General features: G+C 43.4%; 11 protein-coding genes across 11 annotated transcripts; 5 read left to right on the forward strand and 6 right to left on the reverse strand.

Moving 5' to 3' along the window:
- Window positions 1–169: 169 nt before the first annotated feature.
- SJAG_03791 (hypothetical protein) lies at window positions 170–754 on the forward strand (the record flags this gene model as incomplete). Its single annotated transcript, XM_002174886.1, has 1 exon — window positions 170–754. The coding sequence occupies one exon, from the start codon at window positions 170–172 to the stop codon at window positions 752–754; it is 585 nt and encodes a 194-aa protein (XP_002174922.1).
- On the reverse strand, window positions 170–1264 carry SJAG_06253 (ribosomal protein subunit YmL33). Its single transcript, XM_011050703.1, has 2 exons — window positions 1026–1264; window positions 170–962 (listed from the first exon to the last, which is right to left on the reverse strand). The coding sequence occupies exons 1-2, from the start codon at window positions 1082–1084 to the stop codon at window positions 734–736; spliced, it is 288 nt and encodes a 95-aa protein (XP_011049005.1). The 5' UTR covers window positions 1085–1264; the 3' UTR covers window positions 170–733.
- Window positions 1265–3735: 2471 nt separating this feature from the next.
- SJAG_03790 (alpha-1,2-galactosyltransferase gmh3) lies at window positions 3736–5278 on the forward strand. Its single transcript, XM_002174885.2, has one exon. The coding sequence runs from the start codon at window positions 3984–3986 to the stop codon at window positions 4950–4952; it is 969 nt and encodes a 322-aa protein (XP_002174921.1). The 5' UTR covers window positions 3736–3983; the 3' UTR covers window positions 4953–5278.
- Window positions 5279–5647: 369 nt separating this feature from the next.
- On the forward strand, window positions 5648–9475 carry SJAG_03789 (AAA family ATPase Grc3). The gene has a single exon (XM_002174884.2). It carries the CDS (start codon window positions 5837–5839, stop codon window positions 8003–8005), a length of 2169 nt encoding a protein of 722 aa, XP_002174920.1. The 5' UTR covers window positions 5648–5836; the 3' UTR covers window positions 8006–9475.
- Window positions 8116–10478, reverse strand: SJAG_03788 (translation initiation factor eIF2A). Its single transcript, XM_002174883.2, has 2 exons — window positions 10371–10478; window positions 8116–10325 (listed from the first exon to the last, which is right to left on the reverse strand). The coding sequence occupies exons 1-2, from the start codon at window positions 10390–10392 to the stop codon at window positions 8620–8622; spliced, it is 1728 nt and encodes a 575-aa protein (XP_002174919.1). The 5' UTR covers window positions 10393–10478; the 3' UTR covers window positions 8116–8619.
- A 109-nt stretch (window positions 10479–10587) lies between these two features.
- SJAG_03787 (RSC complex subunit Rsc1) lies at window positions 10588–13903 on the reverse strand. The gene is made up of 2 exons (XM_002174882.2): window positions 13619–13903; window positions 10588–13578 (listed from the first exon to the last, which is right to left on the reverse strand). The coding sequence occupies exon 2, from the start codon at window positions 13275–13277 to the stop codon at window positions 10752–10754; it is 2526 nt and encodes an 841-aa protein (XP_002174918.2). The 5' UTR covers window positions 13278–13578; window positions 13619–13903; the 3' UTR covers window positions 10588–10751.
- Window positions 13904–13924: 21 nt separating this feature from the next.
- SJAG_03786 (aldehyde dehydrogenase) lies at window positions 13925–16101 on the reverse strand. Its single transcript, XM_002174881.2, has one exon. It carries the CDS (start codon window positions 15635–15637, stop codon window positions 14117–14119), a length of 1521 nt encoding a protein of 506 aa, XP_002174917.1. The 5' UTR covers window positions 15638–16101; the 3' UTR covers window positions 13925–14116.
- Window positions 16102–18114: 2013 nt separating this feature from the next.
- SJAG_03785 (ATP-binding cassette transporter abc1) lies at window positions 18115–22833 on the reverse strand. The gene has a single exon (XM_002174880.2). The coding sequence runs from the start codon at window positions 22622–22624 to the stop codon at window positions 18305–18307; it is 4320 nt and encodes a 1439-aa protein (XP_002174916.1). The 5' UTR covers window positions 22625–22833; the 3' UTR covers window positions 18115–18304.
- Window positions 22834–22999: 166 nt separating this feature from the next.
- Window positions 23000–23786, reverse strand: SJAG_03784 (hypothetical protein). Its single transcript, XM_002174879.2, has 2 exons — window positions 23594–23786; window positions 23000–23525 (listed from the first exon to the last, which is right to left on the reverse strand). Exons 1-2 carry the CDS (start codon window positions 23616–23618, stop codon window positions 23032–23034), a joined length of 519 nt encoding a protein of 172 aa, XP_002174915.1. The 5' UTR covers window positions 23619–23786; the 3' UTR covers window positions 23000–23031.
- SJAG_03783 (vacuolar sorting protein Vps24) lies at window positions 23724–25182 on the forward strand. The gene has a single exon (XM_002174878.2). It carries the CDS (start codon window positions 24120–24122, stop codon window positions 24831–24833), a length of 714 nt encoding a protein of 237 aa, XP_002174914.1. The 5' UTR covers window positions 23724–24119; the 3' UTR covers window positions 24834–25182.
- Window positions 25109–25941, forward strand: SJAG_03782 (CIA30 family protein). The gene has a single exon (XM_002174877.2). The coding sequence runs from the start codon at window positions 25205–25207 to the stop codon at window positions 25832–25834; it is 630 nt and encodes a 209-aa protein (XP_002174913.1). The 5' UTR covers window positions 25109–25204; the 3' UTR covers window positions 25835–25941.

The raw sequence follows: 25941 nt of genomic DNA on the forward strand, positions 1-25941 counted from the left end.
CTTCTTGTGCTTATAAGGTTTGTCGGTGGGTTCTGGAGGTAGTAAATGTAGCAATATGATTGGTGCGTGTGGACACAAGAGTTGCCGTCATAGCTCGCTTAGAAAAACCTTGAGCTTAATTCCCGACTAAGTTATGAGCGACGCGTCTCGCGTCTGCCATTAACCAAACATGGTTGTTCACCAGGACAAATGGAAGAAAAAGGCTACATTGGCTTATAAAAAGAAGCATAATATACCTACTTATAAGCCAAAACCTCAACAGCCAGAGCTCGAATCAAATGAATGGCGGTTTGAAAACGCTCCTGAGTTTTTTGGCTCTGACGAACCTGCAGAAAACTCTATAGGTGCAGCAATTGGCGATGCGTTGGACGTTCAAGAACCAGAAGAGGAAATTGATTACTCAAAGTTAAATTTCAAGCCTACAGAAGGCATTTTTAAGAAGCAACGGAAGAAGCATTTGCAGACAATTCAACGTGACAGCGTCTCGGAACTGTTAGAGACTGTTGAATATGAAAAAACGATAGATTCGATTAAAAAACGTTACAACGTGGAAAGAGAGCGATCTTCTGTTGCAACTCTTTCCAAGGGTCAGGATTTTGATTCATTTCTTGAAGAGCTGGATGGACAATCAGACGCACTAGAGAAGCAAATAAATAAAGATGGGGGATCATCTAAAAGCAATCAGTTTGCACCCATAAAAAGTAAGAAAGTTCTTGAAAAGGACCAAGCTTGGTTAGATGCGCTTTTGCAATGAATCCTTGAAACTGGATATTACCGTGAATCCCGGAGTGGGCGAGCGTAATGAGTGTTCCTGTGCTCGTGACACCGGTTTTTCTACAGTGGTAACGCTCACAAGTTCCTTGATGCGAAGAATTTTGCCTGCAACTCCCGGGTTTATATTGGGATAACTGACTGAATGGACTTTTCCAAGTCCCAGGGACCGCGCAATAGCCCTTAATTTACTTTGATGGTGTTAGTGGAATTTATTTCATTCGTGAGTCTGGCATTTCACTTGTTTTTATTACCTTGGCATTCCGATGCAGGAACGTTGCTGTACAACCCGAAAACATTTTTTAGCTGGCATTTTTATCTTTCATATGACACTTTGAAATATTTCTAACGGGTATAATACCTCTATTTGCGGTTGAAACTTTCTAGCAGTTTTTTCCCTGCAAAAACGCGCTAAACGGCTACTGAAAACACGTTTCGTTAATGATTGTAAGAATGAGGTTTCTCTTTGTTAAAACTAGATCAGTGATTCTGAAAAGCACTACTAAAAAAAAATTGGTTGTCTGGGGTCTCGTGGTGAATCCATTAACAAAAGAAGGTATATGTGCTGAGTCATGCTCAACTTGTTTTAGCCTTCTGCGAGAAGGTTCTAAAACAATACTAAGGAATGTACAGTTTTGATGTCTTAATGAAATGTGTCGCTTGATTTGCTCAATTGTTTAGTGATTTTTTCAAGAAACGTTGTTGGGATTTTCAAAAATTCAAACCAGCACGAAAGCACCAAAGAAGCATGTATAAGCATGATATGAGTTTCTATTTTTTTTTGTTTTATATGTTAACCTGCGTTCTTACGAGCTTTTATTAATTATTAACTTTCAATTAATTGAGTCTTCCGCGCACATAATGAATAACTCCATCTTTGTTTAAAAGAAACAAGGTTTTTATAAATTCATTTCGTATACACTAACGTTTGTAAGGTGCATTCTTTTTGTTTTTGTTTGTGCACGAGTTCATAAGTTTGTTGAAACAAAAAAAAAATCAAAAAAGAGGATACATACAGCGCATGTGGGAACTGTTATATAAAACTCATTGTTTAATATCCTCTATGTAAGCTCAGCAGTTAAATGCAAACTCTGGAATCAAAGTTTTAAAGATATGGTAACATTAAACTTTATACGTTCCCTGCTAGATATTGTTTTTCAATGTTGTATTTGTGTGAACAGTCGGTTCATTATGTTTCTCTTTTAATCTGAGTGTCAACAGTGCATCCACTATAATGTCTAAGCGTCAGTTGAATCGCTGCATTAATAGGAAAGTTTGAGAACGCCAACGACATTTTTAATTGACACAGAAAAAGCAATTAGGATTATTATTTACAGAGAAATTAGTTCATTGGTGCTGTGTCGAATAAAAGTCAAAAAATTATATGCTCTATAACCAAATTACTAATGTACGACAACTCCAAACAAAAATATCCTTGGTGAGTACAATACAGTAATAAGGGTCGTTTTTTTTTGGCTCGTGTAATATATACTCGCTTTTTTAATAAGATTTATATATACGTTTTAGCAAAACATGCTATCATACATTTTAATGAATAATCATGAGAAGTCTAGTAGTTTGTGTAGTAAGATACGCCTATTTATGAACAAGATTTTATGTTTATAGCCATTTATCCTGCCTCATAGAAACAAGCATAGTACAATTGCTTTATAGGCCTTTCTATGACAGTTGACACTGAACATTACTATATAACATCCAAGGTTACTTAGCGCAGTGATTAAAATGCGTTATTAAGTAGTTCAATTTTGTGTACAATTAATTGCAATTGTTATTTACTACTTAAAGTGGACTGCTATAAATTACAAAGTTTTCACATCGGCAAGTAAAGTTTTAGCCCCGTAAGAACATACGAATCAATATTGACTGAATATTGACTAAATATCGAGTACTATGTATCTCATCATTGGCAACTAGAGAATCTCGCGGCTTTGGTTCGGAAAGTCTCTAATTCATCTAAACCCTCGATACGAACTTGTTTACTCAACGCACATAAACTACATAGATATTAATGTGATTTTTGTAATAACAGTGCTACAACTATCGTGATCCACTGTAAGTGACGTATATATGCTACGTATACAAGAGCATTGGGATCGTCAACTTGTATTCTGTACTACAAATAATAACCTATAAGCACCAATAGTACTACGACGAAATAGTAACTCAAGTGAACAGCCGTCAAGTATATTCTCTGTTAGAGCTCAATAAAATTGAATTGAATCAAAACTTGAACACTGAAATATTACTACCCTATGCAGACAAACTCATATGCTGTAACGTATTAGTACAGGAGCAGTTGGGACCGACAATGACTTTAGATGGAAAAGCATCCTGTAAATCATTTCTAACAGTTGTTGATTGTAGACAGCTGAACCAATAAGAAGGCAATTCTTATAATAAAATACTACTGTGTAATTGATTTCAATTAGTGGTTGTTCGCCCAACCAATCTAGTTTCGCAACTCAAATCTAAAGTTGAATTTGCGAAACTAAGATATACTCTTGACCTATACAATGAAGGAGTTCATGCGTTTTACGCTTAATAACCATACACATTGTTCTCAACAACATTCGTGAGCCATTGTTCAGCAAGAAGACGTGTTTTCGAGTGGTAAAGTTTACGCCCCATTACGACTAATGTTTATAATCTGTTATTTTCTTCAAAGATAACTGATCTGTTTGTCGACTTTGCATTTAATATCTTACAATTCATCAAGTCCATGACTTAAGCCACAAAGTCATGAACCACTCTCAACACTCGGGGATATAAACCTATTACTGTATTATAACACTACCAAGTGCTTAATGTATGCTATGCTTTCTCTCTCCTTACTGATCTCAACAATTCATTGCAGGGCATAGGTAACTTGCTCCTTAGCAGCTCCTTAGCAATTATTGCTCATGAGCGACAAAACTGTTAAGCTTAACATGGAAGCGAATAATCTTCATCATCAACGGGTCGGTTAATCAGGGTTGTTATGTGTTTCTCACATCCGCTGTAGATATCCCTAATTGCTGGTATGAGGGTCAGGTGAATAATCAGTTAATGATTAAGTTTTCACGGGAAAAAATTCGTTGATCTGCTTATTAAAGTAGTTCGCCTGACACTCTCCTGCCCAATCCCGAAGTTGCTAACTATCGGTACCTTTTGGCGTCCCCGTCGTAAAAGTCGTTCTTTAATTTTATTTGAAAATGAACCACCGGTTCAAGACGTTGTTGTTGCTACTTATAGCTTCCTTCGTATCCGTATCATTTTTCTATTGGTCTTATCCGTCGTGGTCAAACCTTGTTCCCATTCCTTTTGTGAATGGCGATTTAATTCAGTCAGAAAATGCAGTTTCAGGAATGACAACATTCAATGCACCAAAGTATCGTCCCCTCGATTACGCAACACCAAAATCACATGAAATCGTAATTCTGTTGGCTAGTGATGGTCATACTTCGAATGGAAATGGAGCCAGCTTCTTTCAAGAATGCATCGACAACAGAATTGCATACGCCAAAGAACACAATTATGCATTTGAGTTTGTAAACGTTTCCAGCATGCCAATTCCTCCTGTTTGGGCTAAAATGCCTGCCATTCTCGCGACCATGGACAAGTATCCACAGGCGAAATGGATTTGGTGGCTCGATCAGGACGCCATTATTATGAATAAAAAACTGTCATTACAAGATCACTTACTATCAAAAAAAGCATTGCGTCGCAGCTTGTTGCGGAATCAGCACTACCTCAACAACCAGGATGCAACGGAAACTCATCTGGTTACCCCGTCTGAATATTCAGACGCAGATCTAGATAAGGTAGGTCTCATTATTTCCCGCGACTTGAACGGATTGAATGCTGGAAGCTTTTTTGTTCGCGTCAATCCGATTATGCGTATGTTTGTTGATGTATGGTCGGACAAGGCATACCGTGAAAATAAAGTGTCTGAGAATGAGCAATCACTGCTGGGTTATTTGATGAAGAATCATCCTGAAATGGCTTCATATGTTGGTTTCGTACCTCAAAAAATGATCAATTCATACGATGCGTCTGAAGATGTTCAACGTTATACCCAAGGTGATCTTCTTATTCACTTTGCTGGTTGCTGGGTCGAAAATCGATGTGAGAGAATTTGGCGCCAGTACTATGATGAAATGAAATTGAATTGGAACCTTTGAGAACAGTTCCTCGAGGGGCGATGTTAGCGTCGCCTTCGTTTGGTTTTTTCTTTACTAATCAAACACTAAAGCCGTACACAAATCCCATAATCCAGGGATATGTTAGCGGATGCGAATGACTTCAGCTGAACAAAATTTTATTTGGAGTATGAGTTTTTATATTTGTTATTTATATTACCGACTCTATTTCTACGAAACCCGAAAGCCATATGCTGGTCATTGGCATTTATTAGTTAGCAATAACCAAAAGGTAAAAATAAAAGGAGCATCACTAACAAAGTAAGTTTGCTTATTCAACAATAAAAACCGATTAATTAAAGAACAACAACAGAGAAAATAAGTCAATTGTAATCAAGACTTGTAAATTAAACTACGTTAATAGAGCCAATATAATCACTACTTAAGTGCTAATAAACGGTACAAACAATAAAAACTACATGCAATTGCTGCTAATAAACTAAACCAAAGATCATTGACAGGAGAAACACTACAGCTGATTGCCATTCGCCGGAATAACTCAAGTTATGACCAACTTTCACTACTTTCTACAACAAATAAACGAAAACCATTGCTCTTAAGACATCAATTTGTCTTAAAAACTATGTTTAACAAGCTTACCACCCTTCCAAAGGACTGGTATCCTCCATTTCCAACTGTGACCAATTCTCTTCTTCGGAAATAAGATTCACGTGTTTCTATGATAAGATAACCCAAAACAAACCTTAATGATTACTGGGTTTATATTCCATACTTGAAAGCCAAACCCTAAGCCAAAAGACCTAACAAACACAATAACCTAAGAAGCCAAATAACCTAACAACCACCTCACACCTAAATCGCAGTCCAAGTTTTACCGGGAACGTGTTTCAGCTGCTTGAGTTAGGATGTCCAAGCGCAAACGTCCAGAGAGTGTTAAAAGTGATAAGATGTCTTCCAAACGTCGTGTCAGCTCTCATAGTACTCGTCCTGCTCCTCTTAGCGCTTTTGCAGTACGCCAACTTTCACTCAAAAAACAAAACACACCAGTACAAGAAAGTGACGACAAAAAAAAGGACACAAAGTCTAAAAATAACTTCGTTGAAGTTGTGGTTCCAGGTGTAGATCGAAGCCGTAAGGATTCAGAGTCAATTGAGTCAGAATCAGATGAGGAACCAGATGTTTCAATCATTAAGGAAGTTCCAGCTCCTGTATCTCGCATAGTTCAATCAGGTCGTAATTCCGATACATTCAGTCCTATTAGAGAAGCGAGCCCTTTATCAAACGAGACCAGTCCTGTGGATAAGGAACTTGAAAAACCAGAATTGGTACAGTTAACTCACAAAAACTCACTTCGTATCGGAAACATTCTTTACTTGGGTCTCAACACTGGAGATCAGGCGTCTTTTGTTGGGTCCTACGCTTTCCAATGCATTCAAGGTAGAATCGAAATTTTTGGATCTCAGTACGGGCCAAACGATTCCAATTGGGTTCCTATAAACGCGCCTCTTATTTATCCGTCCCCTATTTTCCGGGCCTTGCCTGGTCCTCACGAACCCATCGTCGACGACTCGTCGGAATCCGCATTCTCCTCTGACTCGTCCAATACGGAAACTCAAAGTCGGAAAAAAATTGAAAATGTTCTTTCATCGTTTAGCACTATATTGGCATTAAAAATTATGGACAATGGCCTCTCTAAACTGGCACAACTTTATGCTCCCGCAAGACGGTACTTTGACATTGAAGAGTCTTTCGAAAATGCTTACGACAGGTCCTCGAGTTTTGAGATTCTGCCACCCTCCTGGGTTTCGTTTGCTGATGATCTTTGTCATTCCTTGCAAACTAAAAAACCTGTTCGTATACTTGTTTCAGGGCCAAAAGGTTCTGGTAAGAGTATGTTTGCTCGGTACCTGGCAAATCGACTTTTAGAAAGCTTAAACGAAATTCAGTACCTTGATTCCGATCCCGGACAAGCAGAGTTCCTTCCTATTGGATGCGTCTCTCTCAACCACATCAACAAACCGCTGCACGGTCCCGCCTTTGCCCGACAAAATGCAACACCTCTTCGGAGTGTACGTCTTCACTTAGGCGATACAAGCCCTAAAAATGATTTGATACACTATCCTGCTTGCATAGAGCGCCTTATGAACGAATATCAGCATGACAATTTTGAGCGCGAGTTATCATCCATTACTCCATTGTCTCTTATTATTAACTGTCCCGGCTGGATTAAAGGATTGGGTGCAGAATTGTTACAAAAAACTATTCGACTTACGAAGCCCACTCATATTGTATACCTTCATCGTGAAACATCGTCTCGTTCTAAAACACAACAAAAATCCGAGCCAAATAATCAGGACACTATTAACTCCGATCTGTTCTCAAATGTCAAGGCTTCCATCGTTACCACACTAGAGTCCGCATGGAGTTTTGTGCCGAACCTGGTGTCACGCGTTCCAGCAGTCGAGACTCGGACAATGGCTGTACTAACGTACCTTTTTGCCGATGCCGCAACATCTTCGTGGGATATGAGTACATCAATGGCTGCTCGAAGACCTTTCATAACATCTTTTACCTCAGAAGACAGAGGAATAGATGCAGTGAATATTATTGGTGAACCTCTTAATCCAGTGGATATTGTTGACACCATCAGTGGTACCTTAGTTGCTGTTTGCTCTTTCGACGTATCAAGCGCCGAGGAATGGAAACAACAATGCCCCACTCAAACTCCAGAAGGCATATCAATTTTGTTCAATGATGGTTTGCCTCTTCATCCGGCCACAAGCCAGTGCTTAGGTTATGCTATTTTGAAGTGTATTGATGTTAAGCGCCAGGAGTTTCACCTTGTCGGACCACTGGATCTTGATCTAGTAGCGAACGCTTGTGAACAAGGCAAAAAAATAGTTCTTGAGAGAGGTCGATTAGAGCTTCCTACATGTGCCATGATGGATTACCGTTTCGTTAAGTATCCTGAACTGCCATTTCTCAATCGGTTACAAATTCACGGAGGTGCGGGATCTCGAGTCCGCCGCGTTCGTAGAAACATTGCGCGGAGAAGCGCCTTCGTTCGCACATAAAAAAGTTACATTTGGGCCGTTTACTAGATTATATGACACGGTATGTCAGTTCCTTTTTTGTTTTTTTTTTACATATGATTTCCCTTCCGATATAAAACGACTCCAACACAGATACCTTCAGTTCAACACACACCTCTTATCCCATTGCGGGTGCACGGGAAGCTATGAAAATTTGTTAAGAAAGACAGCTTAAATAGTCTTAATCATGTATTACTACAACCTTCCATACGTTAACTGGTACATCCTCAAGTTCCCGTAAATGACCACACTAAAGAGGGATCGGTAGTTAAAGGAAGCAGAGAGAACGGTTAGCGTAGGAGGTGAAAGTCTTAGGAAGGCAAATGAAATGTGAGTGCCAAACTATCGTAGAGTCTCGAAAACCGAAGAATGGTTTTCGTTTGGGCCAAAAAACGACAAAAATATTCATCGCATCCGTCTATATATAGTCGCCCTACCTAGCATCGACTTAAGCCGGCTATTTCTCCTTTGATGTCCTTCCACAGCTGTCTGATTACAACTGAGTCAAATGCTTTTAACGTTGGGCAAAATGGCGTCTATCACATGGGAATGGGGGAAATGTACCCAGAACAGTCGGTAGACAACATACACCACAACTATGCATCAGGGGACCAGCCCAAAGCTTTAAGGTCAGCCAAAACCTTTGGCTCTGTCTCGATTTTCTTAATCTGAGTAACCTCAAGCTTTTCGCCATTTGCCAAACGTGCCTTAAGCTCGTCAATAGCACGAAGCTTCTTGCACAAGGAACGAATTTTCTTTTCGTCACTGACTTCCGCAGGTGCATTAGCACCAGCCTTGGTGCCGTTGTTTTGCTTCTTCTGCTTGCCGTTTTTCTTTTCAACAATAGGAGTGGCACCGGGAACAACGCGTTCCTTCTTCACTGAGTAAGGCTTGGAAGAGGCACTGCTGCCCAAAACATCAAGCTCTCTCATGCGTTGAGAAACGGAAGACACTTGACCACGAGCACCGGGGGGACGGTAAGCACCCGTGGCTTTGATGACCGGCTTGGATGCGAGCTTGGCTGCGGATTCGTGAGGTTGAGGAGGTGCGGGAATAGTGAGGGTGCCAGTGCGTCCGAACGTCACCGGAGCAGCAGAAGGCTTAGGTCGCCAAGTGACTTGGTAAAGCTCATTGAATTCTTGGTAGAACATAGGTTTTCCGGTAATATGCCAGATCTTAATACTGTTATCAACACGAAGACGAGGTGACGTGACAGAAGTAAGCAAGAACTCGCTCTCTGGACTGAATTCACAATGCGTGGTGTTCGCAGCCTCCACAGTAGCCAACTTCCTCATGTTGTCATAACTGTCGTAAATATCAATGCTTCCCTGGAGATTTCCAAAACCAGCAAGCATTACATAACGTGCATTGGGGGAAAAAAGGAGCGTATTGCGGGGAGCAGACGGAAGAGTAGTGACAATGTTAGCACGGTTGTCGAAAATTGCGGTTTTTGCGGGCATGTAACCGTAAACGACACCGAACTCTTTGGAATTCGAAGACCAGCTCACATCGTGAATGGGACCCTCACGATCCAGGTCCACACGACAATCGTACTGTCCAGCAATACCAAGCAAATACAAGTTGGTTTCTCCATAATAGTTTTTGTTCGATCTATCAACCTCTGTTTGAGCGAGAACCAAAAGTGATGTTCCAAGGGTGTTCCACTTGAATTGCACCTTGTCAGCCTTAAAGAAAGTTTTTTGGGAAACAGGGGTATTAAAGCTAGGGATGTTGTAAGTCCGTACAATAGCGGGGGCACCTTTACGCTCAGGAACGAAAACCGCAACAGCGTGGTTTTGACCAGGAGAAAGTGCAAAGTCAGTAAGACCCTCGACACGGAGTTTGTACAAAGGACCCTTTGCCATCTTTCCTGCCTCATAGAAGTGAACTTCGTTCGTCACAAGACGAGCAACGATTGATTCGTCGTATGTGTACTGAACGTTCCAACCAGTTTGATTGCGTTGAACAAATTCAAAAAGCAGTTCTCCAGTAGCAGTGCTCCAGATCTTCATATTCTTTTTTTGGTTTCCATCTTGATCTTTAGAAGGGCGTTCCCAAGTACTGATATAACTTCCCAAAGGAGAGAAACCCATTTCATATACATTTTCGACCGCCAGAGAACTGACAACAGATCCAGTGGTGGGGTTCACAATCACAGCAGTTTTCGCTGTAGCAAATGCAAAAAATTTTCCATTTTTACTGTAACAAGAAGTACGGACTGGATCTGTAGGTGCAGCGAACCCGGCAACTGGCGAATAATTGTCGTCAACGTTAACGATTCCAAGAGTCTTGGAAGACCGGTCTATAGGAAAGTTAGCTATGTAATGATTTCAATAGGTTTACGAACATGCAAACTGATTTTGAGGCATCCTGGTGTGTTGTTGTGGGAGGGTTACCGTGCGAGGCAAAATGCGTACCCACTAGCTGGATGTGCCATTCGTCCTACCGATGTAGAGGTGGGACGAAGGAAAAAAATCAACAAAACAATAAGTTAAAAACGCAATCCCATAAAGTTAGAACTAGTTTTATTCATTTTAAAAAGATTATTTTTATCGGAAAGTGCTTTTGAACTGTTTCAAATGGCCGCTCCGAAGTGACATAGTATTTTTGGTTTTCAAAAAGCCAACTTTAATATGAATGGTAATGAGAACGAAATTTATTCGAGTGCTCAATGGATAATAAAATTCTATAAACTAACACAGACTTTTAAGTGGTTGCATCACGCACTTCATACGGACACGGCGGTACCGCTTGTACTTGTTTCATTTACAAACGCTTGATGGGACTCACTCAGTAACTCTAACGCAGTGCTTGCTAACTCCTCCACTTCGCTCGAGTTCGGCTCGCCTTGTGCTCGTGAATTATCGATTTTGTCATCGGCGTGGTCTTTCGAAGAAGCTGCTTGAGAAAGCTTATGCTCTTTCCACTTGAGCGAATGCTGCAGATTGTAATTGGGATGAGACGGTTTCGCAGGCTCCATCGGAGGCACAGAGTACCAAACAATTTGACCGTCCTCCGTCTGCTGCAGTGTGCGAGCCGTCTTTTCACCAATCAAAAAACCAGTTCCTGCTTCCACTGCTTCTTCCTGTGTGCCCGGAATGACAAAGGCTACCGGAAATAATGGAAAGGGTGCAGATGAGGTATTAAGAAAAGCGGATCCTGTCGAACCAGAACCCAGCAAGTTAGTGGGTTCTGGAGGGACTGAGGGCATGAGGGAAGCATTTGAGGTTGCAGAATTCGTACGAACATAATGCGGGAGCTGGACACGAGTCTGAGGGGTAACAGACTGGGGAGGAGGTGCTGGGTGCGCTTGCTGCTGATTCATCTGATACACGAGGGCCGGGTCGGGGGCTGTCGATTGTGAAGGTTGCTGCTGGTAAACCGGCCGACTAGGTCGCGGACTAATTTGCTTTGGGATAGGCGGATTTGCAGCTGCTGCCGCCGCTGCTGCAACGACGGCATTAGCATCAGGAATAGACATCGGTGGTTGCACAGAAGTAAGACCCATGTTAGGCATCCCTCTTGCCACTGCTGCGGAAGAGAGTTCCTGCATGGATAGAAAACCCATGTTTGGAGAAGCTTGGGACATATTTGATGTAGCGGGCTTTTGTAGAGTCGGTGTCGATTTTCGTGAATTCGGCGTATTTACTGTAGATGTAGGCATCATTGATGCAGATGCACCGACAACACGATCTGGGGAAGCGTAGTACTCACTCATCGTTCCCGACATAGCACCGGGTGTCGTGTCCTTGGGCGGTAGAATTGCTCCTTGTAACGGAGGCGCGTTGGCTTCATTGGAGACAATTCGTTCACCAGACATTGTCATCTGGGTTTTTTCAGCGAGCAAGTGTAGTAACGGACTCGCAACTTTGAACGGAACAATTGTTCTCTCATACATATCCATCTCATAATCTTTGTTACGAACTTCCTCAGGAAGACAATTTTTCCAAGACTTAATCTTGCTAAATTGCTTCGTATCCTCATTATATCTGGACTCGCACACGTAGATGGGTGTGATGGCATTAAGTCCCTTAGGCCGTCCACGGACAAAACGAGTGATGTACATGACAAAACAGCGTCCAACAATCTCAGAAACTGGATGGTCACGATACTGAGAAGTCTTAAAGACTTCATTTTCATAGAATACACGATCAGCCCGATGGACCGTCTGCTCTGGCCGATAGTACCAGCATGCCGTAACGTAAGGAACACCCTCCACACCCTTCCAAATCTTGAAAATCTGCGCGATGATGGGTTTGTTTGGGTCATTTTGATTATAGATGTGGACCCAGTCGCCCACTGATAAAAGTCCATCGTCAAAAGGTACATGTGGAAGTTGTATCTTGTCAGCCTTAGCAAATGATCGGTTTGGCGAAACGTGCACCTCTGGTTCCACAAACATTTCCTCATGGTCTTCTTTTTGGGATTCGACCTTCATTACGTCTGTCAAGTACCGCTCCAGAAAATCAGCATCCCGGTAAACTTGGCTAGACGGATCATTAAACACCTTTGCATTGTCGAACATGAGATAGAAATCCTTCACAAATTCATCAATGCTTTGATACTGGTGCTTGTTCAATTTTTTCTGAATGACTTCAAGAGCCATTGGGTGCTGAATTGCTTGGTAGTATTCCGGAAACAAGCGTGTGTCGGGGAGCCGTTCAAAAGGCGCAAACAACTGACGTCCAGTAGCGTCTCGATATCGGCGAACTTGGCGCATAATAACTTTGGCTCTTGCTTCGAGAGGAGAGTTAACCTTTGCGGGTCGAGACTTCTGACGTTTCGTATCTGCAGGTCGCAGTGGTTGTCTTTTTGAAGTAAAACTTCGTTTTCTTTTTGCTGCTTCCGATGAGTCTTCTGACTCATCGATAAAGAGATCGTCTGAACCATCGTCCTCATACTTTACATGATCATGCATGCCGAAAGGGTTCACCGGACTCTCATGACCAAACGGATGTGCATTATATGGAGCACGTTCGTTCAGCATCTGCGGAGTCACATGCTGTTGTTGCTGCTGAAGAAGATGTATCGGGTCTCCGGAGATAGATGGCATTAAATTAGGCCACTGGAACGAGGAAATTAGTCCCTGTTGGAAGAACAGCTGCAGCTGCTGAATACAAAAGGCCTCTAAAGCACAAGCATCCAAGTACACCGGTGAACCAGGAGGAAAATACATCTTGGCATTTGTGGTCATTTGCGCAAGATCGCGTATCAATTCAGACGTATCGTGCATCATGGACGTGTCGATTTTCATCTGAATAAACTCCAGGCATACGGGACGCGTCACCTTAGAGAAGTAATCCGGATACTGTTCGATCGACGGCAGCGTCTCGAATGCTGCAGCAAGCTTATGACCTCTTTCAATTTTCAGCGTTAGTAAGCAAGAAAAAACCAGAATTCGGACAAGAAAACGCTGGACAGTGGAAACAAAAGCTTGGACGACATCTCACTTCGCGTTTTTACGTTTTTACCATGTCGACACTTACTGAGAGTCAGTCGCATTGCGAACTCGGTCAAGAATGATGGAAGCCTGCTCTTGGATTTTCCTGTCAACACTAGGCATCATTAGTCACATATTCTGTACCTTTCACATACGATGGCTGCCTCATTCTTAATGAATGGCACGGAAAAGCTGTTCTGTGCAGTTAAGGATTGGTAAGAGTGGAACACGCGACGTGTGTCGCCCCTTAGCCGACAGAATTCGCCATACACTTCACGTGCACACTCTGTAAAAACCTAAGTCGCACAACTCCGCAACTACTGCGCTCACACCAAAAAGTCACCACCAACTCCACAAATACATCAACCACGAAACAATCCATAAACCGATTTTCCCATTCCATTCGCTCGCCGCTCCCACCCCCGTCGTGCCCCTCCTACCTATTTACTACATCTTGCAGATTCGTCGTAACAATAAATTTTGATTCAATTCATACCAAACGAAACAATAAACCGTATATGATAATAGAACACCTGTCATCACCATGAACGATGAAGGAGAATGAAAGATTGTGTCTCCATCACCATCATATCCCAATATTTTCATAAAAGCCGTTCACGCCAGCGACGCAAACAGACGCTCGCACGATACGCTTAGAGAGGAAGGTTCATACCAGTGTTGATGTGAACAGCCTTTGTCTGAGTGTAGTTGCTAAGACCGTACGAGCCCAGCTCGCGACCAATACCACTCTCCTTGTAGCCTCCGAAAGGAATTTGGTGGTGAAGAACGTTGTAGCAGTTGACCCAAACAGTACCAGCCTGAAGAGCGTTGCTGACTTGCAAGGCGGTATCGATGCTGCGGGTGTGGACACCAGAAGCAAGACCAAACGAAGTGTTGTTGGCACGACGAATAGCCTCCTCGATAGTCTTGAACTTGATGATGGCAACGACGGGACCGAAGATTTCCTCCTTGCCGACGGCCATCTCCTCAGTGACGTTGGAGAGAATAGTGGGTTCAATGAAGTAACCACGGTCACCATGGCGCTTGCCACCAATCTCCAACTTGGCACCGTGCTCCAGACCCAGGTCAATGTAGCTGAGGATACGCTCGTACTGAGCCTTGCTCACTTGAGCACCTTGGAAGGTGTCCTCATCGAAAGGGTTGCCAACCTTAAGAGTCTTGGCCTTGGCGACCATGCGCTTCACAAACTCGTCGTAGATACCCTCTTGCACGTACAGACGGCTACCGGCACAGCAGACTTGACCTTGGTTGTAGAAGATACCGTAGTTAGTCCAAGCCACAGCCTTGTCCAAATCAGCATCGTCAAACACAATGTTGGGCGACTTTCCACCGAGCTCCAAAGTACACATCTTCAAGTTGGAAGCAGCGGCAGCACGCATAATCATACGACCGACACCAGTGGAACCAGTGAACGCGATCTTGTCGACATCCATGTGAGCAGAAAGAGCGGCACCAGCGTGCTTACCGTAGCCAGAAACAACGTTGATCACACCGGCAGGGAAGCCACACTCCTCAATGAAGGAGGTCAACATGAGAGCGGACAGAGGCGTCTGCTCGGCAGTCTTCAACACAACAGTGTTACCGCAGGCCAAAGCGGGAGCGATCTTCCATGCAAACATGAGAATGGGGAAGTTCCAGGGAATCACCTGGGCACAGACACCAATGGGCTCGTGGCGGGTGTAAGCGAAACGAGTAGTGTCGGTCTCAATGGTCTGGCCGTACTCCTTGTCGGCCCAACCACCGTAGTAACGAATACATTCAGCAGCAGAACGAACGTCGCCACGGGCAAGAGTGATACTCTTGCCATTGTCGACGGTCTCGACAGAGGCAAGCAACTCCAAGTGCTCGTACACCTTGTCAGCCAACAAGGACAAGCAGCGACCTCTCTGGGCAGACGAGAACTTGCGCCAGGGAGCGTCAGGGTGGAATGCGGCACGAGCGGCAGCAACGGCAACGTCAATGTCCTCCTCACGAGCCTCGACGACATCGCAAAGATGCTTCTCCGTGGCAGGGTCGATCACCTCGATGCGACCGCCGGCAGCAGAGTCAACAAACTTGTTGTTGATAAAGAGACCAACAGGTTGATCAACCGTAAGACCGTTAGGAAGCTCGATCTTGACGGCGGGAATTTCTCTCAAAGTAGCAGCAGGCATTGTGTCTAGTAAGGAAAAAAAACTGTAGAAAGAGAAAGATGAATCAAGTGAAATTTCACCTTGAGACGAAAATTAAAGAATTATAAAGCGATTGAGGCGAGAAAGACGCGAAATAAGCACTCAATTCAACCGGATCGGTGCTGTCAAAGAATCTAATGTACAGATACTGCACAAAAACGTGTGTTTAAAAGTGAACGAAAAAAGAAACAGAACTGTTTTCGTTGAAATTAATGTACTGACGGCGTACACTTAAGAATTGGCAGTAAAACCTTAACAGAAAGTGTGCTGAGGAAGAAGAATAACTAAAGATTCAGCACGAAAATGAAGCAGGATCGATTAAAGAAAGCCGTTAACGCGCAAAGAAACGTTAAAGCTTGAATTTGTATTTGGGAAAAGGATGGTGGACTGGGAGGACGAAGACCTGGTTTTATATGATTTCAGAGCAACGTAGACCGGCGCGAATGACCAAGCAGCCTCCGAATTTCTTCACACGACAACTTGCTGGCGGCCAAGGAGCGCCTGCACCCCTCCAATGGATGACATCATGCAATTCCGTGTGCTGCAAAAAAGACCTCTGTAGATAACGTAAGCACTGTGTAAGCGAAGTGTGACATAAGCGAACGGAAAGGAGCTGCAGCAAACTTTAAGGAGCCGGGTGCTGATTGGCCTGCGTTTTATTGTCGGCGATCTCGTGCCCTGCGTATGACGTAGCCGTTTGTCTGTGGCTGTGGCGAAATTAGGGAAGTGTTGCCCGCGGGGAATCTGACGTCACCAGGGGGAAGAGGTGGACAACGACGGATTTTAGTGTGTCGGCAAGCGCAACCTCCGTTCTTCCGATGCATAGATACGCTTTCGAACGCAGTTTAATTGGTGCCTGTGCGTTTTCATTCGTTGGTTGATTAAAGCCCGATCGTTGCGCGCGATTTATTCAATTAAGCTTCTATCCGTGTCTGACGTCACTTCTGACTGTTTCAGCAAAAACCAGCGATTGGGTCATGGGTAACAATGCATAATCGAGCTGCATCGATCGTAAGACTTGGCTCGCTTCATGCACCCGTTTTCCCTGTTCCCGCACAGCCCAAACAAAGCTTCCAGGTTCCCGAAACGTCTTACTCCCGTCTGCCCCATCAAAGAAATTAGGTGTTCAGGCGCAGCCGCTTTGTCCCTCCTCCACACATTGACCCTCAAATTGCTCCACATCTTTAAAACTAAAAATAGAATCACGCCTCGGGATGGCCTGCGTCTATATGCGCTGTTAAGGCGTGTGGACGTCCATTGGTACAACAAAGCGGTCATGTGATTCAAACTGCGCGTACGAATGGCATGTGTTGCACGTGCTAAAGTGTCAAGTATTGCATTCCCTGGGTAGTGCAGCTTTAACCCAACTAAGCGACAATGACGTTTGCTTTCCCATGGGCACGTGTGCAGTGCTTGTCCAGGGTCTATGTCGATCCTCCGCGTTAGCTTCCGCTGGTGATTCTCTTTGCCTCAGTCCAAAACCTTAAGACTTTTCCTACAGCCACTGTTGCCGGCCGTCTCGAGCTACTGCTGCTGTCGAAGCTATGACATTGTTGGGACTGTGCCACATACGTTCTTCTTCTAGGGGGTGTCAGGGCGTGGTCTGGGTGATTGTTGGTGCATTGACTTCGTCTTCTTTCTGAGTGTTCGACTTTAGTTCGTAATATTCTAGATGCCTCTCACCCTAAGACTGACAATTCTCGTTGGGATCAAAAAGAACCATTGGTCGCCAAACCCCATACCCAGGTTCCCCGCCTCTCGTGTGATTGGCTCACGTTTTTCCACGCGATCAAATAGCTAGCGGGGTGTGTTATCAGATGCATGCTGCAACGCGTTGGGACTTGCTATCGAAAGATAGCGCGCTGTCTTCCAGGTTGCTCTTCGTGGGATGAGCAGGGCGTGGGGGCATGGGGGCACTGTGTGGGCAATATGCGTGAGTTAAGGGTCTCTGGTGACGAAACCCTGGAGACGTGGTGGTTGAAGTGTCCTTTGGGGTTCAAGTTCAAATCCTATTGACGCAACTTTTCGCTGTCTAGTAAGCGATCGCCCAGGAGCTCCTTTAAGACAGAGCATCCCAGGGAGCCTTGTTAATGCTGACAACATTTCCTATCGAGGCAGTAGTAGTAACCCATAGGGACTGCAGTGGTAGTAATAGAACGGAGCGGTACAGGGCAGTGCAATTGTGTCTATCGTTCTATCGTTAGTGTCCGTTCATCAAATCGGGTTTCAGAAAAGGAGAGGTCACCCCGAACGGTTGATTAGTAGTAGAAGCATTAGCTGGGTATGAACGGAAAGACCAATGCAAAGATGTTTTGGCGATTGCAGAATTGGAGTGTGTTTGTTTGCTGCATTTTTGATTTAGCTGTTATCCGTTACTAAGGCTAATCCTGGCCTTGGGAATCGCGCAGGCCTCAACAATTAAACAGTACGACTGTTTACAATCACAGTATTCTCTTCGGGTCAAGCTTTTGCTAATTGTCTGTCCATAACAAACTACATCGTGCTTCATGTATGAAATGCTTATTGAATGAACGTAATGGAATAATGAGAATTCTAAAGGTTAAAAAAAACAAGAAACAATAAAGAAGTATTAAACGGAATAAACGAGAAAGAAAAAAAATGGCAATGAGAGAGTGTGACAAGCCAATTTTAAGCCTTTACTGAAACAACATTGCTCTGGAGACAAAGTTCATAGAATGTACCTTTTTTAAGAGAAAGTAGGTTATGTGGAGAGTCGTATTCTAAAACACGTCCTTCGCCTAAAACCAGTACTTTGTCATAATCCAATATGGTGGAAATACGATGCGCAATGCATATGACAGTAGCGCTTCGAAAGACGGTTCGCAGATTTTTTTGCAGTTGTAAATCTGCATTGTCGTCTAACGAAGCAGTGCATTCATCCAAAATGATAATCCGAGGCTTCCGGACAATTGCTCTCGCAAGCGCAAGAATTTGTCTCTGACCTTGGGAAAAGTTGCGGCCAGATTGCTTCACAGGCATGTCCATTATCGAGCTTCGGAGCTTCTTTTCGGATGGGGACTGAAAGTCATTTGCTAGGATATCACTAGCGCCGCTTGCATCTAATGCTGAGAACAAATCACTATCGTCAAACTCGTTTAGTGGATCCAGGTTGCTACGAATAGTGCCGGCCATCATAACAGGATCTTGGGGTATCAAAGCTATACCCTTTCGTAACCTGGTAAGATCCATTTTTTCAATATCTGCACCGTCAATCGTCAAGATTCCCTCAGTGCGAACGGTAAATCGTAAGAGACTCAGCGCAAAGGTGCTTTTTCCACTACCGGTTCTGCCAACAACAGCAACCTTCTCACCGGGTTGGATGGTAACGTTTAAACCATGCAAGACATCGCTTTTTGCATTGGGTGAGTACTTCACAGAGTAATTCTTCAAACGAATTCCTCCATGAGGAGGCCATTGCTTTTCCATCGAAAGCTCAAGTGAAGCCTTCAATTCATCCTTCTCCGGCCGTTCCATGGGTAACATTGTATACTCTTCAACCCGTTCGTAGTTGTTCGTTAGAGTTAGTAACTCATTGCTTGCACGAACAAAGATCAATATGATAGTGCTGAAACCAACAGCGCCATTCAGTGAGAAACCGACATACTCCGCCGATATATTCTTGCTCATAAGGGCAATCACGCCGGCGAGAAAACCCACGATGCCACTTATTCCGTCTGAACGGACGGCGATCCATCGGTTAATGGCAATTGATATATACTGCACCGCAATCATGTTATCCAATTTGAGAATATTCATATTTGCAAAATACTCCATTTTCTTAAAAGCACGGATAACTGCCAGACCCTCAATAGTCTCGTTCATGAGATTGAAGACGACTGACGTTTTGGCGGCAACTAGTCCGGTAAGATGTCGTTGTGCTTTCGTGTAAATATGGCCAATGGTAATGGCGACGACAGAAACGATGAGTGCCAAAAACAAGAAGACCGGCATGACAAAGGATACGCTTCCAAGACCAACGATGATAAGCATTAAGCAGTTTATAGTATCTTCGAGGGAACACCACAAAAGGTTATCAACCGCGATAATGTCCTTCGCAAATCGTTGAATGATTCTTCCAAGAGGAGTCTGACTGAACCAATACATATGGCTATGAAAAACCCGTTTGGTCATTTCTTTGTGAAGTAATTGAGATGCATTCATGCCACCAAAGAAGAAAGCCAGACTTTGAACCAGATCGGCACCAAATAACATCAGAAGCAGAATACCGTACCCAAGCATAAAGTTGTCTGCGCTGATTTTTCCCGTCGAATCGTCGTTCTCTGAGGAACCAGTCGACATCGTAATCCAAAGTTGAATTGCCGCATTTAAAAGCTGTGACAAAGCAACAGAAATTACAGTAAATGCAATGAACGATCGTGAGCCGAACTTACTGAAATACCTTAAAATCAACTTCAATGAATTGACGTCCTCAGCCACTTCAATCTCTAAGCTCTTCTCCTCTTCGGGCAAGCCCTGGTGAAATGCGCGCTGTCGCGGCTCTTTAACATCGTCATCACAACTCGTACTCTTTGCATTTACCGTTTCGAGATTAATCTTTTCCGAGAACTGTTCTGGCCGAAGCATTTGAACTGTGCCGTTCCGTACGACGAGGAAGTAATCCACAGAATCACGGCATAATTTCACATTATGAGTTGAAAGTATAACTGTTCTATCTTGAAGAAAAGTAGAACGAAAGCAGGAATCAAAAATCCATTTAGATGTTTTAGCATCCAAAGCAGAGAACACGTCATCAATAATAAGGACTGGTGCTGAACTGTATAAAGCTCTAGCAAGACTTAATCTGTGGCGTTGACCACCTGACAAGTTGCAACCATTCTCCCCAACGCTAGTCATGTCCTGATATGGCATACTCTGCAGATCTGGTAGCAAGGCACAACTCTGGAGAACCATATCGTATCGTTCCTTGTTGAATGAATTTCCAAAAAGGACATTGTTGCGTATGGTGTCGTTTAATAACCATGGAATCTGAGGAACATAGGCAATCTGCACGTTCGGATTCGGTGTCTTAAAAATGCCACTTGTTATAAAAGTTTCACCAAGAAATGACAGAAGCAAGGTCGTTTTCCCCGCACCGGAATTTCCAACAACCAGACAAGTGCTTTTCGGAGGAATAGTAAAAGAAAGATTGGACAGTTGGAAATCGTCTTCCTTTGGATTAGCGAGCCAGGAAACAGAAGCATTCCTCAACTCAAACACTGAGTCGCCTGAAGACACCATCTCGTCTCGAATTTGTGTTGGTTCATCCAAAAAGGCACTAATTCTTCGTAATGAAACAGAAAATTGAATGCTTTGTCTTAACGCAGCTGCAACAGAGATAGATTGATTTCTCAAAACGGAAAATAATGAGATGGATGTAAAAGCAATAGCGGGAGTAAGGGTGCGACGTTGAATTTTTGTGAACACAAAAAATGTTACATACATGCTCAATAAAGGAAATATCTTCATCAGGCAGCTGAACATAATGTCAAAAACCGACAGTCTGCGTAAATGTTTTAACTCCGCGTTCCGTTTGCTATCAAGTTTTGCGACAGCTGCATTCTCCCAAGCAAAGTACTTCGATATCCGATATGTCTTCAGCAATTCTGCCGCGCATTGGACTCGTTCATCACTAGCCTGCCCAAGCGTACTTGTAAGATTAGATATTTTGCCCGCAATTACGAGAGGAAGGAACGCTGAGAGAAAGGCAAGTGAAGCCCCGGCAAAAGTGCTCCATCCTAAAAGATTGTAAAGAAAAACCAGCGACAATGTAATGTCCAAAGGAGCACGTACGGAGAGTCCGATAAATTCACGCGAATTGGCCACATGGTCAACATCAACGGATAATAAATTGTACACACTGTCTGGATTACGCTTTTGTTCCACGTGGTCTGTTTGTGGGAGCTTTCTGGTCAATACCTTTTCATAAATTTCTTGTGACAAAACGGCCTTAATTCTTAGCATATAACGCCTTGAAACATGCACATAATACTCCTTGCAAGCTGAGGCAATACACGGTCCGAAAAGCAAAACAAAAGTCCAAAATAATGGGCTCGTACCTTTGTCCACCCGTCCAGATTGAAAGTATTGAAGTAGCTGCTTCATACCGTATGGCGTAATGAATAGTGAGAGACTGACCAAGACAGCAAGAAACAGCATTTCTATAATAGTTTTTCTCAAAGTGAAAAGAATTCTGGTCAGAATGTTATTTGAGGAAACAGCCGCAAATTTGTCACGCCAAAGCTTTGTTGTGTTGGATAACGACAACGGTGGAATGTCGCGAAAATGAAGAATTGACAAGAAAGACTTCCAGATAATGCCGTCAAGCCAACTGTATGTACAGTATTTAGAGAGGTAACTGCATGTCTCCTCTGGATTTATGGAATGTTTAAAAGACTCTTTCAAAGAGGAGCGGTGCGATCGCGGAAAGGAAAGTGGGATGAAGCATTGAGCAATCGTGCTCATGATATACAGACATTGCAAAAGACGAATCTTTGTCAAAGCGGTTGTGAGCGACACCCCGACAAAGCTTGAAGATTTAGCGTACTCATAAACTACTGGAATCGCGACAGCCCAAGATAGAAAAACACCCGAATAGAACAGCTGCCAATTCAATTTGGAGGAAAGCAGGCGTAAGCTGTAGACAATGAGTATCTCATATTGAGCGAAGACTAACAGTCTCGTCCAAGCAAAAGGTTGAGTAAAGCTCGTTAGAAACAGACACGTACACAAAGACACAATGTAAAGAAGAAATGCATTTAACTTCCGATCCCCTGATGGACTAAAATGTTCATAGTTGCCAGAATCCAACGTGAAAGCTTTGTTAAAAAAGCTGGCCAGAAGATAAACATTTACGAGCAGCAGAACAGCTAACAGCAGGACATTTTGCCATTCTAGTTTCAAGGACAGATGGAAAAGAGCGTATATGTCAGAAAAGGACTGCAGTACCATGTTTTACGAAGGATTGACTAAAAACGATGAAAACGACAGAAAACTTTACATTCGGTCGGACGAACGAGTAAACGATTGCAAATAAAAGTTTGTTCTCAATAAATCAGCAGAAAAGGAAGTGTTCCGAGGTAATGAATTCAGAATGGACAAAAACCAAGGTTGGTTCGCAGTCAGAGGTACGCAGTCGCGTCCAACATTGAAAACTAGCCAAAATGTGACATCCTAACAATCGATGAGGGCTATAACATGTGGAAAAAGGTCATAAAAGAAACATAGAAACCGTACTTGCTACAATAAAGACCTGTACAAACATGCATACATACACATACACACACCTGTCCAATTCACAGGAAACGAACCTTCACACACCACTAATTGGTCATTAAAAAGCATGCATTTCATTTACCTCACTTGCTCTCAGGCGTTTTGTCCTCCTCTTCAAGCTCAGGCTCGCTGCTGTCATCAGAGTCATCCTCTCCCTTAGCAAACTGACTGAAGTCCATATTGCTGAAATCAGGCATGCCAGCACCGAAAGGATTTGCGGGCTCTGCGACTTCCTCCTGCTCATCCTCGTCTACCCAACGGTCAAAGTCAGTCTTCAACCAGTGCAGACGAGCTTTTTCTTTAGTGAGACGAGGCCAGAACTCCGCGGCAGCGTCCTTTTTGTACAAAACGAAGTAAATGCAACGTCCAGTGACATGGTACTTGCTTTTTTCGGGAATGATCTCTTTGAAGAAGGGAATTTCCACGGCGTAATGTGTAGAGTTGGCAGATTTTGCCTCAACTTTCAATTTGTCGTTCTCCACATCAATAGAAGGAGAAACGGAATCAGGAATCATAACAGTAAGGTAGATGACATTTTTGTCTTGTTCCTCAGCGTTGGAACGTTGTGCCCAGAGGACTACGCAAGAAAGTTAGCAACTGACAAAGACACGCAAAGACCTGTAACTCTTCTGAGTCTATCCTTACCCTCGGGAATTTGAACAGTGCTCATAGCTAACGATGGTATGAAGACTAAATGAACGAATAAAACGAATGAGCTTTAATAAACGAAATAATGGCGCGTGTAGTGCTCTTCTCCTTGTAGCAGTCGTAAATGGGAAAGGGGGAGTTCCTTGGCACACGCGTTGCCTCACACGCTCATATATATATACACTTACTCTAATGACATCACCTGCACCTTGGAGTAAATTCTAGAAAAACCTCACCACAACAACCAAGCTCAGGTAAAATACGGGAATTCGTCTATTCACGTAGTTTGGCGCGTGTTTATAAGGTGAATTGTTAGAGGAAGACATCTATTTTCATTCCAAGGCATTTTGAACGAGTAATTTCTGTTATAGGCGGCCATCTTTATTGACTTTTTTGTGAAGTTCACAATTGAACAGAATTGGTGCAATTGTTTGAAGAATCGAATGCGTGTATGAGGTAACTTTACGCGTAGTGTGTACAATTATCCATTTTATTTTACTTGGAACGCTTTTGGCGCAGAAACATGGAAACCATTAAATCGTTCTTTTTCAAACCTTCTCTTCAAGAACAAAATAGAAAATGGCAAAGCACGCTTCGAAAAGAGCAACGTGCGCTGGATCGTCAGAACTACGCGTTAAAAACTAGTAAAGACAAGGCAGAACGCCAGATAAAACTACTGGCGAGAAAAAACGATGTTCACAATGTTCGCGTGCTTGCTAAGGAGGTTGTCCGTTTGAAGCGTCATCAACGACGCTTGGCGGAGTCTAAAGCTTTGTTAAACAGTTTGGGCTTACAGTTGAACGAGCAAATGGCAAATATAAAGATCCAAGGAGCCATGCAGTCCAGTTCCAAAATTATGCACAGTGTTTCATCACTAAGCCGGTTACCGCAACTGTCGTCGCTTATGCAGTCTTTGTCTATGGAGATGACGAAAGCCGGTGTGTTGGAAGAAATGGTGGATGATGTTTTATCACCGGCTGCTGATGAAGAAGACTTGCTTGATGAGATTGATGAGGAAGATGAAGAGGTACGGCAAATTATCGCTCAGTATATGCCTGAGGCTGTCAAGTCTGCTACTCCTTCTGTGAGTGTCACTCCTCAACAAGTGTCTGCTCCTGAACCCATACTCGATCTTCCCTCCATTCCTAAACCTGTCGAAGAACCTGTCGCGAAAGACGAATTACAGGAAAGTGATATACTGGATATTCGTGGTCGGTTGGATGCACTCAAGTCATAGCGGAACGTCGAATGAGCGCATGTACTTCACGTCTCGTCCAATTCACTCGTTTTCCCCAACGCTTACAAACCTTCTCCTCATAATCTGCATGCAACGGCTGCAATTCTCGCTCATTTATCTCTTGGAATACAACACCGAAGCGCATATCCTCCCAACCACTTTCTAATACTAGAGCTCCGCTTTCCACTCTATCGACCTGAGCCAGATTCGCTTACTTAAGGTTAAATTAGACGAGGGATGAAATCATGTGTGACGTAAGAACCACCTATCTTTGCCACGGCAATTGTCACAGCAGTTAACCTCTCCCAAACCCGTTCTACGAGCCCTGTTACAGCCTACTAAACCTTCCTAACATTAAATACATAATCGAGATGCTCGTGCTTTTTGGACAGCCAGAGAACTGGCACACAGAGGACTTTGTCGCAGCCGACGATCGCGTCCGAGGCGGCGCGTCAGTAAGTCATCTATCTGCCCAAAAGGACGGTGACAACAACTCAATTGCGCGTTTCTGGGGAAACTTGGACATTAAGAAACTCGGTGGGGCTGGATTTGCTTCTCAGAAAACTGTTTTCACCGACCGCGTATGGGACCTTCGTGAATTTGAGGGCATTGAGTTGGATATTGCGAGAGGTGACGGGTTCAAGTACACTTTCAACATAAAAACTGACCTGGCTACGGACTCCGACGACCACAAAGCAACTCTTGTTTACGAGTTTGACTTTGAAGCCCACTGCACGAAGGAAGGACAAACTGTTTATGCTCCTTTCCACGCGTTCAAACCCACGTATATGGGACGTCCAGTGGAGGGTGCTCCTTCATTGGACAATTCACATATTGTACAATTTAGTATTATGATCCGATCGTTTTTCGGAAAACAATCTGGCGAGTTTAATCTTGTGCTGAACAGCATCCGTGCGAAACCAAGTCATGCTTGTCCCCCAGACGAAACGACTGCACCTCAATTTTTTGATGATCCTGCTGTCTGTTGCTGTTGCCAATAAGTGAAAGTCGAATCATTTGTCGTCCTCCCATCTCTTGTATAGTTTTACGAATTCAATTGTAGACTTGTCTACTACTATTTAATGAATTGCCGTTTTCTGTTATCGCA

This window comes from Schizosaccharomyces japonicus, assembly GCF_000149845.2.
Source record: "Schizosaccharomyces japonicus yFS275 unplaced genomic scaffold supercont5.2, whole genome shotgun sequence".
NCBI classification, from domain to species: Eukaryota; Fungi; Ascomycota; class Schizosaccharomycetes; order Schizosaccharomycetales; family Schizosaccharomycetaceae; genus Schizosaccharomyces; species Schizosaccharomyces japonicus.

Excerpts from the sequence above, each read along its gene's own strand:
- SJAG_06253 (XM_011050703.1), bottom strand. The coding sequence starts at position 1,084 with ATGCCAGCTAAAAAATGTTTTCGGGTTGTACAGCAACGTTCCTGCATC. Across the intron at positions 963-1,025 it reads TCCTGCATCGGAATGCCAAG|TAAATTAAGGGCTATTGCGC; the intron begins GTAATAAAAACA and ends ACACCATCAAAG.
- SJAG_03790 (XM_002174885.2), top strand. The coding sequence starts at position 3,984 with ATGAACCACCGGTTCAAGACGTTGTTGTTGCTACTTATAGCTTCCTTC.
- SJAG_03789 (XM_002174884.2), top strand. The coding sequence starts at position 5,837 with ATGTCCAAGCGCAAACGTCCAGAGAGTGTTAAAAGTGATAAGATGTCT.
- SJAG_03788 (XM_002174883.2), bottom strand. The coding sequence starts at position 10,392 with ATGCCTCAAAATCAGTTTGCAT. Across the intron at positions 10,326-10,370 it reads GCCTCAAAATCAGTTTGCAT|ACCGGTCTTCCAAGACTCTT; the intron begins GTTCGTAAACCT and ends ACTTTCCTATAG.
- SJAG_03787 (XM_002174882.2), bottom strand. The coding sequence starts at position 13,277 with ATGAAAATCGACACGTCCATGATGCACGATACGTCTGAATTGATACGC.
- SJAG_03786 (XM_002174881.2), bottom strand. The coding sequence starts at position 15,637 with ATGCCTGCTGCTACTTTGAGAGAAATTCCCGCCGTCAAGATCGAGCTT.
- SJAG_03785 (XM_002174880.2), bottom strand. The coding sequence starts at position 22,624 with ATGGTACTGCAGTCCTTTTCTGACATATACGCTCTTTTCCATCTGTCC.
- SJAG_03784 (XM_002174879.2), bottom strand. The coding sequence starts at position 23,618 with ATGAGCACTGTTCAAATTCCCGAGG. Across the intron at positions 23,526-23,593 it reads CACTGTTCAAATTCCCGAGG|TCCTCTGGGCACAACGTTCC; the intron begins GTAAGGATAGAC and ends TTTCTTGCGTAG.
- SJAG_03783 (XM_002174878.2), top strand. The coding sequence starts at position 24,120 with ATGGAAACCATTAAATCGTTCTTTTTCAAACCTTCTCTTCAAGAACAA.
- SJAG_03782 (XM_002174877.2), top strand. The coding sequence starts at position 25,205 with ATGCTCGTGCTTTTTGGACAGCCAGAGAACTGGCACACAGAGGACTTT.